Below are 19,351 nucleotides of genomic sequence, written 5' to 3' on the forward strand. Positions count from 1 at the left end.
CTGTTGTCTTTTCTTTCCTTCTCCATCTGGTCCAGACGTCAGGACGTCTTCCAGCTCCATCTTCTCTGCAGAGTCTGACACCCGGACATCATAGGTTCACACTTTGTCAGTAGATCTTCATCCTCTGTATGAAGACAGTAATCATTATTATTCTGCTAAATACTGTACCCCCTGAATTTAATTCTGCCACACACTGTATCCCCTGAATATAATACTGCCACACACTGTATCCCCTGAATATAATACTGCCATCCACTGTATCCCCTGAATATAATACTGCCACCTACTGCCCTGAATATAATACTGCCACCCACTGTATCCTCTGAATATAAAATTACCATCCAATGTACCCCCTGAATATAATACTGCCATCTACTGTACCCTTGAATATAATACTGCCATCTACTGTACCCCTGAATATAATACTGCCATCTACTGTACCCCCTGAATATAATACTGCCTCCTTCTGTACCCCCTGAATATAATATTGCCACCCACTGTATCCCCTGAATATAAAATTACCATCCACTGTACCCCTTGAATATAATACTGCCACCCACTGCACCCCCTGAATATAATACTGCCACCTACTGTACCCCAAATATAATACTGCCCCCTACCGTCCCCCCTGAATATAATTCTGCCACACACTGAGCCCATGAATATAATCCGGCCACACACTGTACCCCTGAATATAATCCTGCCACACACTATTCCCCTGAATATAATCCTGCCACACACTGTACCCCTGAATATAATCCTGCCACACACTGTACCCCTGAATATAATACTGCCCCGCATCGTGCCCCTGAATATAATACGCCCACACACTCTGCCCTTGAATATAATACTGCCACACACTGTGCCCCTGAATATAAACTCTCAAAAATAACCATGCTTTACACTGTACCCTCCCACACATCATACATACATACATATATCTTGCTTGCACACATCTATCTTTCATACACACACATCATTCATACACACATCATACATACAGTACATAAACGCATCATTCATACACATGCCACCTCCGAACCCCCCCCCCCAACATATGCATAATACATACATACACACACATCTTACATACACATACATCATACATACACATGCCTGCAGATCCCTCTGCATAATTCATCTCCACACATCATACATACATCCTTCTAGCTACCACACATCTCCACACATCATACATATACATCTTGCTTACACACATCTATCATTTATACACACACATCATTCATACATCATACATACAGTACATACACATACATAATTTATACACACGCTGTCTCTGGACCCCCCACACATACATAATACATACATATGCCTCCAGATCCCCCCAACATAATACATGTCCACACATCATACATATATATCTTGCTTACACACATCTATCATTTATACACACACATTATACATACAGTACACATACATCATTCATACACACGCCGCCTCTGGACCCCCCACACATGCATAATACATACACATCATACATATACATACACCTGTCGCCTCCAGATCCCCCAACAAAATACATGTCCACACATCATACATATATCCTTCTAGCTTACACACAACATTTATCATTCATACAACATAAATACAGTATATACACACACATCATTCATACACACGCTGCCTCCAGACCCCAAATCCCCCCCCTCCTCTGTACCCCAAATCTCATATCATCCCTCCCCTCCCCCCCTCCTCTGGACCCCATATCTCATATCATTCCTCCCCCCCCCCCCCTCCTCTGGACCCCATATCTCATATCACCCCCCCCTCCTCTGGACCCCATATCTCATATCACCCCCCCCCCTCCTCTGGACCCCATAACTCACATCACCCCCCCTCCTCTGGACCCCATATCTCATATCACCCCCCCCCCTCCTCTGGACCCCATATCTCATATCACCCCCCCCCCCCTCCTCCTCTGGACCCCATATCTCATATCACCCCCCCCCCCCTGCTCTGGACCCCATATCTCATATCATCCCTCCCCCCCCTCCTCTGGACCCCATATGTCATATCATCCCTCCCCCCCCTCCTCTGGACCCCATATCTCATATCATCCCTCCCCCCCCTCATCTGGACCCCATATCTCATATCACCCCCCCCCCCCCCCCAGTAGTCAGGTATTCTCCTCAGATTTTTATGCTAGGACGCCCCCCCCCTCCCCTCCAGTAGACCGTTGTTTCCCAACCAGGGTGCCTCCAGCTGTTGCAAAAATACAACGCCCAGCATGCCCAGACAGCCGTTGGCATGCTGGGAGTTGTAGTTTAGCAACAGCTGGAGGCACCCTGGTTGGGAAACACTGCAGTAGACAGTCCCCTTCACTTACCAGGTGGCTGCATCCAGCAGTGCACCACATTTCATCGACGATGCTGCTGCTGTAGGAGTCGGAGGCAAAAGACACCGCGCAGCTCCACCTGATGACGAGCGGTGCGCGGCCATACAGAAACGGCGGCCGCGTAATGACATAGAGCTTAGAACGTCATTACGCAGCCACCGTCTCTGTACGGCCGCGCACCACTCGTAAGCTGGGGGAGGAGCCTCAGCGCAGCAGTGAAAGGTATTTCATGTGAGGACGCCAGGTCGGCACAATGAATGAAAGCCGGAGGCAGAGCGGCTTGCAGCAGCGGGCCCGGGCGACTTGCTGGCAGCGGCCCGGGACCTGTTGCTGTAGCATAGCATAGCATAGTATAGTGAAGTGGCAGGGGGGCCACGCGGGCCCAGTCGCGATTGCGACCCTTGCGACCACTACAGCTACACCGCTGCATCAATGCCTTCCTCTTCCAGGAACTGCTGACACACTCCAGAGGTTTAGCATTGTCTTGCATTAGGAGGAACCCAGGGCAACCGCACCAGCATATGGTCTCACAAGGGGTCCGAGGATCTCATCTCTGGCAATCACATGGAGAGCTGTGCGGCCCCCCAAAGAAATGCCACCCCACACCATTACTGACCCATCCCCAAACCGGTCATGCTGGAGGATGTTGCAGGCAGCAGAATGTTCTCCACGGCGTCTCCAGACTCTGTCACATGTGCTCAGTGTGAACCTGCTTTCATTTGTGAAGAGCACAGGGCGCCAGTGGCGAATTTGCCAATCTTGGTGTTCTCTGGCAAATGCCAAAAGTCCTGCATGGTGTTGGGCTGTAAGCACAACTCCCACCTGTGGACGTTGGGCCTTCATACCACCCTCATGGAGTCTGTTTCTGACACATGCACTGAGTGGACACATGCACATTTGTGGCCCGCTGGAGGTCATTTTGCAGGGCTTTGGCAGTGCTCCTCCTGCTCCCCCTTGCACAAAGGCGAAGGTAGAGGTCCTGCTGCTGGGTTGTTGCCCTCCTACAGCCTCCTCCACGTCTCCTGGTAGCGCTAGAGTGAAAGCACCGCCAGCATTCAAAAGGGACCAAAATATCAGCCAGGAAGCATAGAAACTGAGAAGTGGTCTGTGGTAACCATCTGCAGAACCACTCCTTTATTGGGGGGTGTCTTGCTAATTGCCTATAATTTCCACCTGTTGTCTGTTCCGTTTGCACAACAGCATGTGAAACTGATTGTCAATCAGTGTTGCTTCCTGAGTGGACAGTGTGATTTCACAGAAGTGTGATTGACTTGGAGTTACATTGTGTTGTTTAAGTGTTCCCTTTATTTTTTTGAGCAGTGTACATAAAATCCAAATCTGCGAATGTTAAAAACAAAGAGTCAGGGTGGTGTATAGAGTGATGCACTGCATACAGTGCAGAGCTGTGTGTGTGTGTATAGTGCAGAGCTGTCAGTGTGTGTGTGTACAGTACAAAACCTTGTGTGTATGTGTACAGTGAAGAAATGTGTGTGTGTTTGTACAGTGCCGAGCTGTGAGTGTGTGTACAGTGCAGAGCTGTGTGTGTACAGTACAAAACTGGGTGTGTGTGTACAGTGCAGCGATGTGAGTGTGTGTGTGTGTGTGTACAGTGCAGAGATGTGAGTCTGTGTGTGTGTGTGTGTGTACAGTGCAGAGATGTGAGTGTGTGCATACGTTGCATAGCTGCGTATATGAATACAGTGGAAAAAATGTGTATATCTGTGTGTATGTGTAGCTGAGTGTGTTTTTAGAGCTGTGAGTGTGCATATAGTGCAGAGCCATATGTGTGTACAGTACAGTGCAGAACTGTGAGTGTGTGTACAGAGTATAGCTATGTTTGTGTGTACAGTAAACGTGTGTGTGTACAGTGCAGAGTTGTGTGTGTCTGTGTGTATGTATAGTAAAGAGCTGAATGTGTATGTTTACATTGTTCACAGGCCTGTGCCATTTGCAAAATTTCCATTGTGTAACTCGCCTGTTTCGGCTGTTTTCAGATTTCTCCAGTGGCCACAAACAGGCCAGAGGCAACTGGAAAGCCATTAGGGGAGATCCTGTTGTGCAGCAGCCTAAATCAGGACAAGTCCAGACCCCCGTATAGGGGTTATCATGTCTAGCATGTTCTTCTATATATCTCTTCAGCTTCTCCCTCATCTGTAACCTATTTGTGTAACATGTCAAAAGTAAAACTGTATTGCTTTAAAGGGGTTATCCAGAATCAAAAAAACAGAACAGCACCACTCCTGTCCTCAGGTTGTGTGTGGTATTGCAGCCTGGTTCCATTGAACTGAATAAAGACCAGTAGTAATACCACACACACAACCTGAGGACAGGAGTGATGCTGTTTTTGGAATAAATTAGTTCTTCATTTCTATTCCTAGAAATTCCTGTATTTTAGCCAAAACCATGTTTTCGACCCACTGCTGGTTTGATACCCACAGGGAAGTCATAAAGTTCACCCCTATAGTTTGGCATATTGGTTCTATTTTCACTTTCCTGATTCTGTAGTTTTCTATAGCACTGTCTTCAGGGAGATAAAAGGTTAAAATCAAACTCAATGCGACCAATTTTTCATGCATTAGGCCTCAAGATGTGTGTGAGAGGGCAGTACATGAAAAGCAGAGTGTTTTTAATACATGTAATTGAAGCTGACAATAAGACTATTGAAGTCAGTGGGGTGGTCAGAGGCACATGCTATCTACAGATGTCAGCCCCTTGTGGTATGACCGTCAGCTGACTGCCTTGGGCACAGACTTTTCTGTGAACCATCTCATGCTTATTATGGGAAATTAGTAAACTATTCCTGCTGGGAAGTTAACGCCAGAATCACAGTTCTTAGGGAAAAAAAAGTTTATATATGCATTTTAACCTTTAACCTTTTTCATTTTATTTTAGCACAATGTGGCTCCGCTGCCAGCTATGCTTCTACAGTATACAATGTCATGCTTTCATGATGCCGCATTATTCAATATTGCATGCTTTATTCTCTGCACTGACTTTATTAATTCATTTCCTGTTTTCACTTTGCCAGTAGTTATTTTATCATAAGCCATCTTCAGATAAGAGGAATCATGTGGGTTTTATATACACAATCTAGGTCAGTTTCTGCCAGCTATACAATGCTGATCTGTGAGAGCTTCATGTGACACCCAGATAACAGGCTGCATCATATCTCCTAGATCTTACAGCTGTTGTGCCCACTGAACATTGCGCCCACCGCCATGGGGAAGAAACTGGACTTGTCCAAGCTGTCTGATGATGAAGCCAAACATGTATGGGAAGTCATTGAAAGAGACATGAACCTCCGCAAGACCGAAGAGCAGAGGCTGGAGTAAGTACACCATAAATAATCCAGAACATCATAGAAATGCTGGACATCGTGGGGGACAATTATCAAAACCTGTCCAGAGGAAAAGTTGCTGAATTGTCCATAGCAACCAATCAGATCACTTCTGTCATTTTTCAGAGGCCTTTTCAAAAATGAAAGAAGCCATCTGATTGGTTGCTATGGACAACTCAGCAACTTTTCTTCTGGACAGGTTTTGATAAATCTCCCCCCATGTGTTTAAGGCCTCAACTCCAAGGACCTTGAACCATACGTAGCACAGAGACCCTACAGAACTAATACGACAAACCAGTAAGCTCTCTTAATATAGCATGAAATAAAGCAGAATATAGAATCTGTGAAAAATATAATTCTGCAGTAATATGGACATCATATACAGGTTCATACCACACAGATCAGTAATATCAGGGCCGGCCATACCATGGGTCCCAGTGGGGCCATGGTCCATGGCGCCACTTTTTAGGGGCAGCACGAGCTGCACTGCCACTAGCCCCCCATCCCACGGCCGTCGTCAGGGGGGTACAGCAAGTATCCCCTGCAGCAGCCTGAGCATAGAAGCAGAAGACCACTGTGTAAACAGCGGTCTCCTGCTTCTGCATACAGTCATGGCCGTAAGTGTTGGCACCCCTGAAAATTTTCTCACAGAAAAGGATTGCTATACACATGTTTATTCCTTTGTGTGTATTGGAACTAAACAAAAAAAAAAAAAGGGAGGAAAAAAAGCAAATTGGACATAATGTTACACCAAACTCCAAAAATAGACTGGACAAAATTATTGGCACCCTTTCAAAATTGGGGGAAAATAAGATTGTTTCAAGCATATCAACAATATCAAGGTTACAAGTCCATCTCCAGAGATCTAGATTTGCTTTTGTCCACAGGGCGCAACATTATCAAGAAGTTTGCAACCCATGGCACTGTAGCTAATCTCCCTGGGCGTGGACGGAAGAGAAAAATTGATGAAAGGTGTCAATGCAGAATAGTCCGGATCGTGGATAAGCAGCCCCAAACAAGTTCCAAAGATATTAAAGCTGCCCTGCAGGCTCCAAGAGCATCAATGTCAGCACAAACTATCCATTGAAATTTAAATGAAATGAAACACTATGACAGGAGACCCAGGAGGACCCCACTGCTGACACAGAGACATAAAAAAGCAAGACTACATTTTGCCAAAATGAACTTGAGTAAGATAAAATCCTTCTGGAAAAATGTCTTGTGGACAGATGAGACCAAGATAGAGCTTTTTGGTAAAGCACATCATTCTACTGTTTACCGAAAACAGAATGAGGTCTACAAAGAAAAGAACACAGTACCTACAGTGAAATATGGTGGAGGTTCAATGATGTTTTGGGGTTGTTTTGCTGCCTCTGGCACTGGGTGCCTTGAATGTGTGCAAGGCATCATGAAATCTGAGGATTACCAACGGATTTTGGGTTGCACTGTAAAGCCCAGTGTCAGAAAGCTGGGTTTGCGTCCGAGATCTTGGGTCTTTCAGCAGGACAATGACCCCAAACATACGTCAAAAACCATCCAGAAATGGATAGCAACAAAGTGCTGGAAAGTTCTGAAGTGGCAGCAATGAGCCCAGATCTAAATCCCATTGAACACCTGTGGAGAGATCTTAAAATTGCTGTTGGGAAAAGGCGCCTTCCAATAAGAGAGACCTGGAGCAGTTAGCAAAGGAAGAGTGGTCCAACATTCCGGCTGAGAGGTTTAAGAAGGTTATTGATGGTTGTATGAAGCGACTGATTTCAGTAATTTTTTCCAAAGCGTGTGCAACCAAATATTAAGTTACTGCAAAACATGTGTTACTGCAATTCTTTTCTGTGAGAAATACTTCATTTTCTGGAAAAAATTCAGGGGTGCCCAGGGGCGGGACCCCCGCGATTAGACATCTTATCCCCTATCCTTTGGATAGGGGATAAGATGTATAGGGACAGAATACCCCTTTAAGATAAGCCCCCACTAGATACAGGGCATGTGTTCTCACACCATGATGTATGTTCTATTTATACAGTGTACAGTAAAAATGTAAAGCGTACCTGTCATTTGCAAAAACTTTTTTATATAATGTAGATGATAACATTATTTGTAATATACATTGGTTAGAAAATGTTTATATTTTTGGGTAGAAAATGGTGTCCTGTGCCTGAAGCTATTGCCTGTGTGTCTCTGTGCAGAGACACAATACGGGAAGTGAGGGCAGGACAAGCAGGGCTCTGTGCAGGCTCCTGGCTTGTCAATCAGCCCGCTGTGTGAGCCCTGAGCTTGTCACAGAGCCTCAGTACAGTACAGCATGTCAAAGAGCCCTGCTTGTCCTCATCAGCACACAGAGCCTTGATTGTCCTCAGTGTTCAGATCCCTGCTTGTCCTCAGTGTACAGAGCCCTGCTTGTCCTCAGTGTACAGAGCCCTGCTTGTCCTCAGTGTACAGAACCCTGCATGTCCTTAGTGCACAGAACCCTGCTTGTCCTCAGTGTACATAGCCCTGCTTGTCCTCAGTGTACAGAGCCCTGCTTGTCCTCAGTGCACAAAGCTCCGCTTGTCCTCCTGGTAAAGAGCCCCGCTTGTCCTCAGTGCACAGATCCCTGCTTGTCCTCAGTGCACAGAGCCCTGCTTATTCTCAGTGCATAGAGCCCTGCTTGTCCTCAGTGCACAGAGCCCTGCTTGTCCTCAGTGCACAGAGCCCTGCTTGTTATCAGTGTTCAGAGCCCTGCTTGTCCTCAGTGCACAAAGCTCTGCTTGTCCTCAGTGTACAGAGCCCTGCTTGTCCTCAGTGCAAAGATCCCTGCTTGTACTCAGTGCACAGAGCCCTGCTTGTCCTCAGTGTACAGAACCCTGCTTGTCCTCAGTGTACAGAACCCTGCATGTCCTCAGTGTACAGAACCCTTCTTGTCCACAGTGCACAGAACCCTGCTTGTCCTCAGTGTACAGAACCCTGCATGTCCTTAGTGCACAGAACCCTGCTTGTCCTCAGTGCACAGAGCCCTGCTTGTCATCAGTGTACAGAGCCCTGCTTTTCCACAGTGCACAGAGCCCTTCTTGTCCTCAATGCACAGAACCCTGCTTGTCCTCAGTGCACAGAGCCCTGCTTGTCCTCAGTGTACAGAGCCCTGCTTGTCCTCAGTTCACAGAGCCCTTCTTGTCCTCAGTGTACAGAGCCCTGCTTGTCCTCAGTGTACAGAACCCTGCTTGTCCTCAGTGTACAGAGCCCTGCTTGTCCTCAGTGTACAGAGCCCTGTTTGTCCTCAGTGTACAGAACCCTGCTTGTCCACAGTGCACAGAGCCCTGCTATTCCACAGTGCACAGAGCCCTGCTTGTCCTCAGTGCACAGAGCCCCGCTTTTCCTCATTGCACAGAGCCCTGCTTGTCCTCAGTGTACAGAGCCCTGCTTGTCCTCAGTGTACAGACCCCTGCTTGTCCTCAGTGTACAGAGCCCTGCTTTTCCACAGTGCACAGAGCCCTTCTTGTCCTCAGTGCACAGAGCCCTGCTTTTCCTCAGTGTACAGAGCCCTGCTTGTCCTCAGTGTACAGACCCCTGCTTGTCCTCAGTGTACAGAGCCCTGCTTTTCCACAGTGCACAGAGCCCTTCTTGTCCTCAGTGTACAGAGCCCTGCTTTTCCACAGTGCACAGAGCCCTTCTTGTCCACAGTGCACAGAGCCCTGCTTGTCCTCAGTGCACAGAGCCCCGCTTTTCCTCATTGCACAGAGCCCTGCTTGTCCTCAGTGTACAGAGCCCTTCTTGTCCTCAGTGTACAGACCCCTGCTTGTCCTCAGTGTACAGAGCCCTGCTTTTCCACAGTGCACAGAGCCCTTCTTGTCCTCAGTGCACAGAGCCCTGCTTTTCCTCATTGCACAGAGCCCTGCTTGTCCTCAGTGTACAGAGCCCTGCTTGTCCTCAGTTCACAGAGCCCTTCTTGTCCTCAGTGTACAGAGCCCTGCTTGTCCTCAGTGTACAGAACCCTGCTTGTCCTCAGTGTACAGAGCCCTGCTTGTCCTCAGTGTACAGAGCCCTGCTTGTCTTCAGTGTACAGAACCCTGCTTGTCCACAGTGCACAGAGCCCTGCTTTTCCACAGTGCACAGAGCCCTGCTTGTCCTCAGTGCACAGAGCCCCGCTTTTCCTCATTGCACAGAGCCCTGCTTGTCCTCAGTGTACAGAGCCCTGCTTGTCCTCAGTGTACAGAGCCCTTCTTGTCCTCAGTGTACAGACCCCTGCTTGTCCTCAGTGTACAGAACCCTGCTTGTCCTCAGTGTACAGAACCCTGCTTGTCCACAGTGCACAGAACCCTGCTTGTCCACAGTGCACAGAACCCTGCTTGTCCTCATTGCACAGAGCCCTGCTTTTCCTCATTGCACAGAGCCCTGCTTGTCCTCAGTGTACAGAACCCTGCTTGTCCACAGTGCACAGAACCCTGCTTGTCCACAGTGCACAGAACCCTGCTTGTCCTCATTGCACAGAGCCCTGCTTTTCCTCATTGCACAGAGCCCTGCTTGTCCTCAGTGTACAGAGCCCTTCTTGTCCTCAGTGTACAGAGCCCTGCTTGTCCTCAGTGTACAGAGCCCTGCTTGTCCTCAGTGTACAGAACCCTGCTTGTCCTCAGTGTACAGAACCCTGCTTGTCCACAGTGCACAGAACCCTGCTTGTCCACAGTGCACAGAACCCTGCATGTCCTCAGTGTACAGAACCCTGCTTGTCCTAAGTGTACAGAACCCTGCATGTCCTTAGTGCACAGAACCCTGCTTGTCCTCAGTGTACATAGCCCTTCTTGTCCTCAGTGTACAGAGCCCTGCTTGTCCTCAGTGTACAGAACCCAGCTTGTCCTCAGTGTACAGAACCCAGCTTGTCCACAGTGCACAAAACACTGCTTGTCCTCAGTGTACAGAACCCTGCATGTCCTTAGTGTACAGAACCCTGCTTGTCCTCAGTGTACAGAGCCGTGCTTGTCCTCAGTGTACAGAGCCCTGCTTGTCCTCAGTGCACAGAGCCCTGCTTGTCCTCAGTGCACAGAGCCCTGCTTTTCCTCATTGCAGATAGCCCTACTTGTCCTCAGTGCACAGAGCCCTTCTTGTCCTCAGTGTAAAGAGCCCTGCTTGTCCTCAGTGCACAGATCCCTTCTTGTCCTCAGTGTACAGAGCCCTGCTTGTCCTCAGTGTACAGAGCCCTGCTTGTCCTCAGTGTACAGAGCCCTGCTTGTCCTCAGCGTACAGAGCCCTGCTTGTCATCAGTGTACAGAGCCCTGCTTGTCTTCAGTGTACAGAGCCCTGCTTGTCCACAGTGCACAGAGCCCTGCTTGTCCTCAGTGTACAGAGCCCTGCTTGTCCTCAGTGCACAGAGCCCTGCTTGTCCTCAGTGCAAAGAGCCCTGCTTGTTATCAGTGTTCAGAGCCCTGCTTGCCCTCAGTGCACAAAGCTCTGCTTGTCCTCAGTGTACAGAGCCCTGCTTGTCCTCAGTGCAAAGAGCCCTGCTTGTCCTCAGTGTACAGAACCCTGCTTGTCCTCAGTGTACAGAACCCTGAATGTCCTTAGTGCACAGAACCCTGATTGTCCTCAGTGTACAGAGCCCTGCTTGTCCTCAGTGTACAGAGCCCTGCTTGTCCTCAGTGTACAGAACCCTTCTTGTCCACAGTGCACAGAACCCTGCTTGTCCTCAGTGTACAGAACCCTGCATGTCCTTAATGCACAGAACCCTGCTTGTCCTCAGTGCACAGAGCCCTGCTTGTCATCAGTGTACAGAGCCCTGCTTGTCCACAGTGCACTGGGTGCCTTGAATGTGTGCAAGGCATCATGAAATCTGAGGATTACCAACGGATTTTGGGTTGCACTGTAAAGCCCAGTGTCAGAAAGCTGGGTTTGCGTCCGAGATCTTGGGTCTTTCAGCAGGACAATGACCCCAAACATACGTCAAAAACCATCCAGAAATGGATGGCAACAAAGTGCTGGAAAGTTCTGAAGTGGCAGCAATGAGTCCAGATCTAAATCCCATTGAACACCTGTGGAGAGATCTTAAAATTGCTGTTGGGAAAAGGCGCCTTCCAATAAGAGAGACCTGGAGCAGTTAGCAAAGGAAGAGTGGTCGAACATTCCGGCTGAGAGGTTTAAGAAGGTTATTGATGGTTGTATGAAGCGACTGATTTCAGTAATTTTTTCCAAAGCGTGTGCAACCAAATATTAAGTTACTGCAAAACATGTGTTACTGCAATTCTTTACTGTGAGAAATACTTCATTTTCTGGATAAAATTCAAGGGGTGCCCAGGGGCGGGACCCCCGCGATTAGACATCTTATCCCCTATCCTTTGGATAGGGGATAAGATGTATAGGGACAGAATACCCCTTTAAGATAAGCCCCCACTAGATACAGGGCATGTGTTCTCACACCATGATGTATGTTCTATTTATACAGTGTACAGTAAAAATGTAAAGCGTACCTGTCATTTGCAAAAACTTTTTTATATAATGTAGATGATAACATTATTTGTAATATACATTGGTTAGAAAATGTTTATATTTTTGGGTAGAAAATGGTGTCCTGTGCCTGAAGCTATTGCCTGTGTGTCTCTGTGCAGAGACACAATACGGGAAGTGAGGGCAGGACAAGCAGGGCTCTGTGCAGGCTCCTGGCTTGTCAATCAGCCCGCTGTGTGAGCCCTGAGCTTGTCACAGAGCCTCAGTACAGTACAGCATGTCAAAGAGCCCTGCTTGTCCTCATCAGCACACAGAGCCTTGATTGTCCTCAGTGTTCAGATCCCTGCTTGTCCTCAGTGTACAGAGCCCTGCTTGTCCTCAGTGTACAGAGCCCTGCTTGTCCTCAGTGTACAGAACCCTGCATGTCCTTAGTGCACAGAACCCTGCTTGTCCTCAGTGTACATAGCCCTGCTTGTCCTCAGTGTACAGAGCCCTGCTTGTCCTCAGTGCACAAAGCTCCGCTTGTCCTCCTGGTAAAGAGCCCCGCTTGTCCTCAGTGCACAGATCCCTGCTTGTCCTCAGTGCACAGAGCCCTGCTTATTCTCAGTGCATAGAGCCCTGCTTGTCCTCAGTGCACAGAGCCCTGCTTGTCCTCAGTGCACAGAGCCCTGCTTGTTATCAGTGTTCAGAGCCCTGCTTGTCCTCAGTGCACAAAGCTCTGCTTGTCCTCAGTGTACAGAGCCCTGCTTGTCCTCAGTGCAAAGAGCCCTGCTTGTACTCAGTGCACAGAGCCCTGCTTGTCCTCAGTGTACAGAACCCTGCTTGTCCTCAGTGTACAGAACCCTGCATGTCCTTAGTGCACAGAACCCTGATTGTCCTCAGTGTACAGAGCCCTGCTTGTCCTCAGTGTACAGAGCCCTGCTTGTCCTCAGTGTACAGAACCCTACTTGTCCACAGTGCACAGAACCCTGCTTGTCCTCAGTGTACAGAACCCTGCATGTCCTTAGTGCACAGAACCCTGCTTGTCCTCAGTGCACAGAGCCCTGCTTGTCATCAGTGTACAGAGCCCTGCTTTTCCACAGTGCACAGAGCCCTTCTTGTCCTCAGTGCACAGAACCCTGCTTGTCCTCAGTGCACAGAGCCCTGCTTGTCCTCAGTGTACAGAGCCCTGCTTGTCCTCAGTTCACAGAGCCCTTCTTGTCCTCAGTGTACAGAGCCCTGCTTGTCCTCAGTGTACAGAACCCTGCTTGTCCTCAGTGTACAGAGCCCTGCTTGTCCTCAGTGTACAGAGCCCTGCTTGTCCTCAGTGTACAGAACCCTGCTTGTCCACAGTGCACAGAGCCCTGCTATTCCACAGTGCACAGAGCCCTGCTTGTCCTCAGTGCACAGAGCCCCGCTTTTCCTCATTGCACAGAGCCCTGCTTGTCCTCAGTGTACAGAGCCCTGCTTGTCCTCAGTGTACAGAGCCCTGCTTGTCCTCAGTGTACAGACCCCTGCTTGTCCTCAGTGTACAGAGCCCTGCTTTTCCACAGTGCACAGAGCCCTTCTTGTCCTCAGTGCACAGAGCCCTGCTGTTCCTCAGTGTACAGAGCCCTGCTTGTCCTCAGTGTACAGACCCCTGCTTGTCCTCAGTGTACAGAGCCCTGCTTTTCCACAGTGCACAGAGCCCTTCTTGTCCTCAGTGTACAGAGCCCTGCTTTTCCACAGTGCACAGAGCCCTTCTTGTCCACAGTGCACAGAGCCCTGCTTGTCCTCAGTGCACAGAGCCCCGCTTTTCCTCATTGCACAGAGCCCTGCTTGTCCTCAGTGTACAGAGCCCTTCTTGTCCTCAGTGTACAGACCCCTGCTTGTCCTCAGTGTACAGAGCCCTGCTTTTCCACAGTGCACAGAGCCCTTCTTGTCCTCAGTGCACAGAGCCCTGCTTTTCCTCATTGCACAGAGCCCTGCTTGTCCTCAGTGTACAGAGCCCTGCTTGTCCTCAGTTCACAGAGCCCTTCTTGTCCTCAGTGTACAGAGCCCTGCTTGTCCTCAGTGTACAGAACCCTGCTTGTCCTCAGTGTACAGAGCCCTGCTTGTCCTCAGTGTACAGAGCCCTGCTTGTCTTCAGTGTACAGAACCCTGCTTGTCCACAGTGCACAGAGCCCTGCTTTTCCACAGTGCACAGAGCCCTGCTTGTCCTCAGTGCACAGAGCCCCGCTTTTCCTCATTGCACAGAGCCCTGCTTGTCCTCAGTGTACAGAGCCCTGCTTGTCCTCAGTGTACAGAGCCCTTCTTGTCCTCAGTGTACAGACCCCTGCTTGTCCTCAGTGTACAGAACCCTGCTTGTCCTCAGTGTACAGAACCCTGCTTGTCCACAGTGCACAGAACCCTGCTTGTCCACAGTGCACAGAACCCTGCTTGTCCTCATTGCACAGAGCCCTGCTTTTCCTCATTGCACAGAGCCCTGCTTGTCCTCAGTGTACAGAACCCTGCTTGTCCACAGTGCACAGAACCCTGCTTGTCCACAGTGCACAGAACCCTGCTTGTCCTCATTGCACAGAGCCCTGCTTTTCCTCATTGCACAGAGCCCTGCTTGTCCTCAGTGTACAGAGCCCTTCTTGTCCTCAGTGTACAGAGCCCTGCTTGTCCTCAGTGTACAGAACCCTGCTTGTCCTCAGTGTACAGAACCCTGCTTGTCCACAGTGCACAGAACCCTGCTTGTCCACAGTGCACAGAACCCTGCATGTCCTCAGTGTACAGAACCCTGCTTGTCCTCAGTGTACAGAACCCTGCATGTCCTTAGTGCACAGAACCCTGCTTGTCCTCAGTGTACATAGCCCTTCTTGTCCTCAGTGTACAGAGCCCTGCTTGTCCTCAGTGTACAGAACCCAGCTTGTCCTCAGTGTACAGAACCCAGCTTGTCCACAGTGCACAAAACACTGCTTGTCCTCAGTGTACAGAACCCTGCATGTCCTTAGTGTACAGAACCCTGCTTGTCCTCAGTGTACAGAGCCCTGCTTGTCCTCAGTGTATAGAGCCCTGCTTGTCCTCAGTGCACAGAGCCCTGCTTGTCCTCAGTGCACAGAGCCCTGCTTTTCCTCATTGCAGATAGCCCTACTTGTCCTCAGTGCACAGAGCCCTTCTTGTCCTCAGTGTAAAGAGCCCTGCTTGTCCTCAGTGCACAGATCCCTTCTTGTCCTCAGTGTACAGAGCCCTGCTTGTCCTCAGTGTACAGAGCCCTGCTTGTCCTCAGTGTACAGAGCCCTGCTTGTCCTCAGCGTACAGAGCCCTGCTTGTCATCAGCGTACAGAGCCCTGCTTGTCTTCAGTGTACAGAGCCCTGCTTGTCCACAGTGCACAGAGCCCTGCTTGTCCTCAGTGTACAGAGCCCTGCTTGTCCTCAGTGCACAGAGCCCTGCTTGTCCTCAGTGCACAGAGCCCTGCTTGTTATCAGTGTTCAGAGCCCTGCTTGTCCTCAGTGCACAAAGCTCTGCTTGTCCTCAGTGTACAGAGCCCTGCTTGTCCTCAGTGCAAAGAGCCCTGCTTGTCCTCAGTGTACAGAGCCCTGCTTGTCCTCAGTGTACAGAACCCTGCTTGTCCTCAGTGTACAGAACCCTGCATGTCCTCAGTGCACAGAACCCTGATTGTCCTCAGTGTACAGAGCCCTGCTTGTCCTCAGTGTACAGAGCCCTGCTTGTCCTCAATGTACAGAACCCTTCTTGTCCACAGTGCACAGAAAACTGCTTGTCCTCAGTGTACAGAACCCTGCATGTCCTTAGTGCACAGAACCCTGCTTGTCCTCAGTGCACAGATCCCTGCTTGTCATCAGTGTACAGAGCCCTGCTTGTCCACAGTGCACAGAGCCCTTCTTGTCCTCAGTGCACAGAGCCCTGCTTTTCCTCATTGCACAGAGCCCTGCTTGTCCTCAGTGTACAGAGCCCTGCTTGTCCTCAGTTCACAGAGCCCTCCTTGTCCTCAGTGTACAGAGCCCTGCTTGTCCTCAGTGTACAGAGCCCTGCTTGTCCTCAGTGTACAGAACCCTGCTTGTCCTCAGTGTACAGAGCCCTGCTTGTCCTCAGTGTACAGAGCCCTGCTTGTCCTCAGTGTACAGAACCCTGCATGTCCTTAGTGCACATAACCCTGATTGTCCTCAGTGTACAGAGCCCTGCTTGTCCTCAGTGTACAGAGCCCTGCTTGTCCTCAGTGTACAGAACCCTTCTTGTCCACAGTGCACAGAACCCTGCTTTTCCTCATTGCACAGAGCCCTGCTTGTCCTCAGTGTACAGAGCCCTACTTGTCCTCAGTTCACAGAGCCCTTCTTGTCCTCAGTGTACAGAGCCCTGCTTGTCCTCAGTGTACAGAGCCCTGCTTGTCCTCAGTGTACAGAACCCTGCTTGTCCTCAGTGTACAGAGCCCTGCTTGTCCTCAGTGTACAGAGCCCTGCTTGTCCTCAGTGTACAGAACCCTGCTTGTCCTCAGTGTACAGAACCCTGCTTGTCCACAGTGCACAGAACCCTGCTTGTCCACAGTGCACAGAACCCTGCTTGTCCTCATTGCACAGAGCCCTGCTTTTCCTCATTGCACAGAGCCCTGCTTGTCCTCAGTGTACAGAGCCCTTCTTGTCCTCAGTGTTCAGAGCCCTGCTTGTCCTCAGTGCACAAAGCTCTGCTTGTCCTCAGTGTACAGAGCCCTGCTTGTCCTCAGTGCAAAGAGCCCTGCTTGTCCTCAGTGTACAGAGCCCTGCTTGTCCTCAGTGTACAGAACCCTGCTTGTCCTCAGTGTACAGAACCCTGCATGTCCTTAGTGCACAGAACCCTGATTGTCCTCAGTGTACAGAGCCCTGCTTGTCCTCAGTGTACAGAGCCCTGCTTGTCCTCAGTGTACAGAACCCTTCTTGTCCACAGTGCACAGAACCCTGCTTGTCCTCAGTGTACAGAACCCTGCATGTCCTTAGTGCACAGAACCCTGCTTGTCCTCAGTGCACAGAGCCCTGCTTGTCATCAGTGTACAGAGCCCTGCTTGTCCACAGTGCACAGAGCCCTTCTTGTCCTCAGTGCACAGAGCCCTGCTTTTCCTCATTGCACAGAGCCCTGCTTGTCCTCAGTGTACAGAGCCCTGCTTGTCCTCAGTTCACAGAGCCCTTCTTGTCCTCAGTGTACAGAGCCCTGCTTGTCCTCAGTGTACAGAGCCCTTCTTGTCCTCAGTGTACAGAACCCTGCTTGTCCTCAGTGTACAGAGCCCTGCTTGTCCTCAGTGTACAGAGCCCTGCTTGTCCTCAGTGTACAGAACCCTGCTTGTCCTCAGTGTACAGAACCCTGCTTGTCCACAGTGCACAGAACCCTGCTTGTCCACAGTGCACAGAACCCTGCTTGTCCTCATTGCACAGAGCCCTGCTTTTCCTCATTGCACAGAGCCCTGCTTGTCCTCAGTGTACAGAGCCCTTCTTGTCCTCAGTGTACAGAGCCCTGCTTGTCCTCAGTGTACAGAACCCTGCTTGTCCTCAGTGTACAGAACCCTGCTTGTCCACAGTGCACAGAACCCTGCTTGTTCACAGTGCACAGAACCCTGCTTGTCCTCAGTGTACAGAACCCTGCTTGTCTTCAGTGTACAGAACCCTGCATGTCCTTAGTGCACAGAACCCTGCTTGTCCTCAGTGTACATAGCCCTTGTTACGCCTAGCGCTCCGGGCCCCCGCTCCTCCCCGGAGCGCTCACGGCGTCTTTCTCCCTGCAGCTCCCCGGTCAGTCCCGCTGACCGGGAGCGCTGCTCTGTCATGGCCGTTGGGGATGCGATTCGCACAGCGGGACGCGCCCGCTCGCGAATCGCATCCCAGGTCACTTACCCGTTCCCGTCCCCTGCTGTCATGTGCTGGCGCGCGCGGCTCCGCTCTCTAGGGCGCGCGCGCGCCAGCTCCCTGAGACTTAAAGGGCCAGTGCACCAATGATTGGTGCCTGGCCCAATTAGCTTAATTGGCTTCCACCTGGTCCCTGACTATATCTATCCTCCTCCCATGCACTTCCTTGCCGGATCTTGTTGCCCTTGTGCCAGTGAAAGCGTTTTGTGTGTTTAAAGCCTGTGTACCAGAACTTCTGCTATCTCCCCTGACTACGAGCCTTGCCGCCTGCCCCCAACCTTCTGCTACGTCCGACTTTGCTTCTGCCTACTCCCTTGTACCTCGCCTATCTTCAGCAGTCAGAGAGGTGAGCCGTTGCTAGTGGATACGACCTGGTCACTACCGCCGCAGCAAGACCATCCCGCCTTGCGGCGGGCTCTGGTGAAAACCAGTAGTGGCTTAGAACCGGTCCACTAGCGCGGCCCTCGCCATCCCTCTCTGGCACAGAGGATCCACTACCTGCCAGCCGGCATCGTGACAGTAGATCCGGCCATGGATCCCGCTGAAGTTCCTCTGCCAGTTGTCGCTGACCTCCCTACGCTGGTCGCCCAGCAAGCTCGTCAGATCGCCCAACAAGATCACCAGCTGTCGTACTTGACCACCATGACACAGCAACTCCAGTCACAACTACAGCAAGTACAGTCACAGCTACAGCAGCAACAACCATCTCCTCCGCCAGCTCCTGCACCCCTTCCGCAGCGAGTGGCCACTCCTAGCCTCCGCCTGTCCTTGCCGGACAAATTTAATGGGGACTCTAAGTTTTGCCGTGGCTTTCTTTCGCAATGTTCCCTGCACTTGGAGATGATGTCGGACCAGTTTCCTACTGAAAGGTCTAAGGTGGCTTTCGTAGTCAGCCTTCTGTCTGGAAAAGCTCTGTCATGGGCCACACCGCTCTGGGACCGCAATGACCCCGTCACTGCCTCTGTACACTCCTTCTTCTCGGAAATTCGAAGTGTCTTTGAGGAACCTGCCCGAGCCTCTTCTGCTGAGACTGCCCTGCTGAACCTGGTCCAGGGTAATTCCTCCGTTGGCGAGTACGCCATACAATTCCGTACTCTTGCTTCTGAACTATCCTGGAATAATGAGGCTCTCTGCGCGACCTTTAAAAAAGGCCTATCCAGCAACATTAAAGATGTTCTGGCCGCACGAGAGACTCCTGCTAACCTGCATGAACTCATTCATCTAGCCACTCGCATTGACATGCGTTTTTCTGAGAGGCATCAAGAGCTCCGCCAGGAAAAAGACTTAGATCTCTGGACACCTCTCCCACAGTCTCCACTGCAATCTGCGCCTAGGCCTCCCGCCGAGGAGGCCATGCAAGTGGATCGGTCTCGCCTGACCCTGGAAGAGAGGAATCGCCGTAAGGAAGAGAATCTTTG

At 50.5% G+C, this 19,351-nt stretch overlaps 1 protein-coding gene across 10 annotated transcripts in view; it reads left to right on the forward strand.

Annotated features, from left to right (window-relative positions):
* MLPH (melanophilin) overlaps positions 1–19,351 on the forward strand; it is a 190,016-nt gene that overhangs the window by 107,031 nt on the left and 63,634 nt on the right. For all 10 annotated transcript variants that reach the window (XM_056534921.1, XM_056534920.1, XM_056534922.1 and 7 more), the window contains one exon: positions 5,533–5,684. In XM_056534921.1, the coding sequence (XP_056390896.1) occupies positions 5,575–5,684 (110 nt within the window). In that variant the 5' untranslated portion in view covers positions 5,533–5,574. The remainder of the gene's footprint in view (positions 1–5,532; positions 5,685–19,351) is intronic.

The sequence above is a fragment of the Hyla sarda genome, chromosome 8, assembly GCF_029499605.1.
Source record: "Hyla sarda isolate aHylSar1 chromosome 8, aHylSar1.hap1, whole genome shotgun sequence".
NCBI classification, from domain to species: Eukaryota; Metazoa; Chordata; class Amphibia; order Anura; family Hylidae; genus Hyla; species Hyla sarda.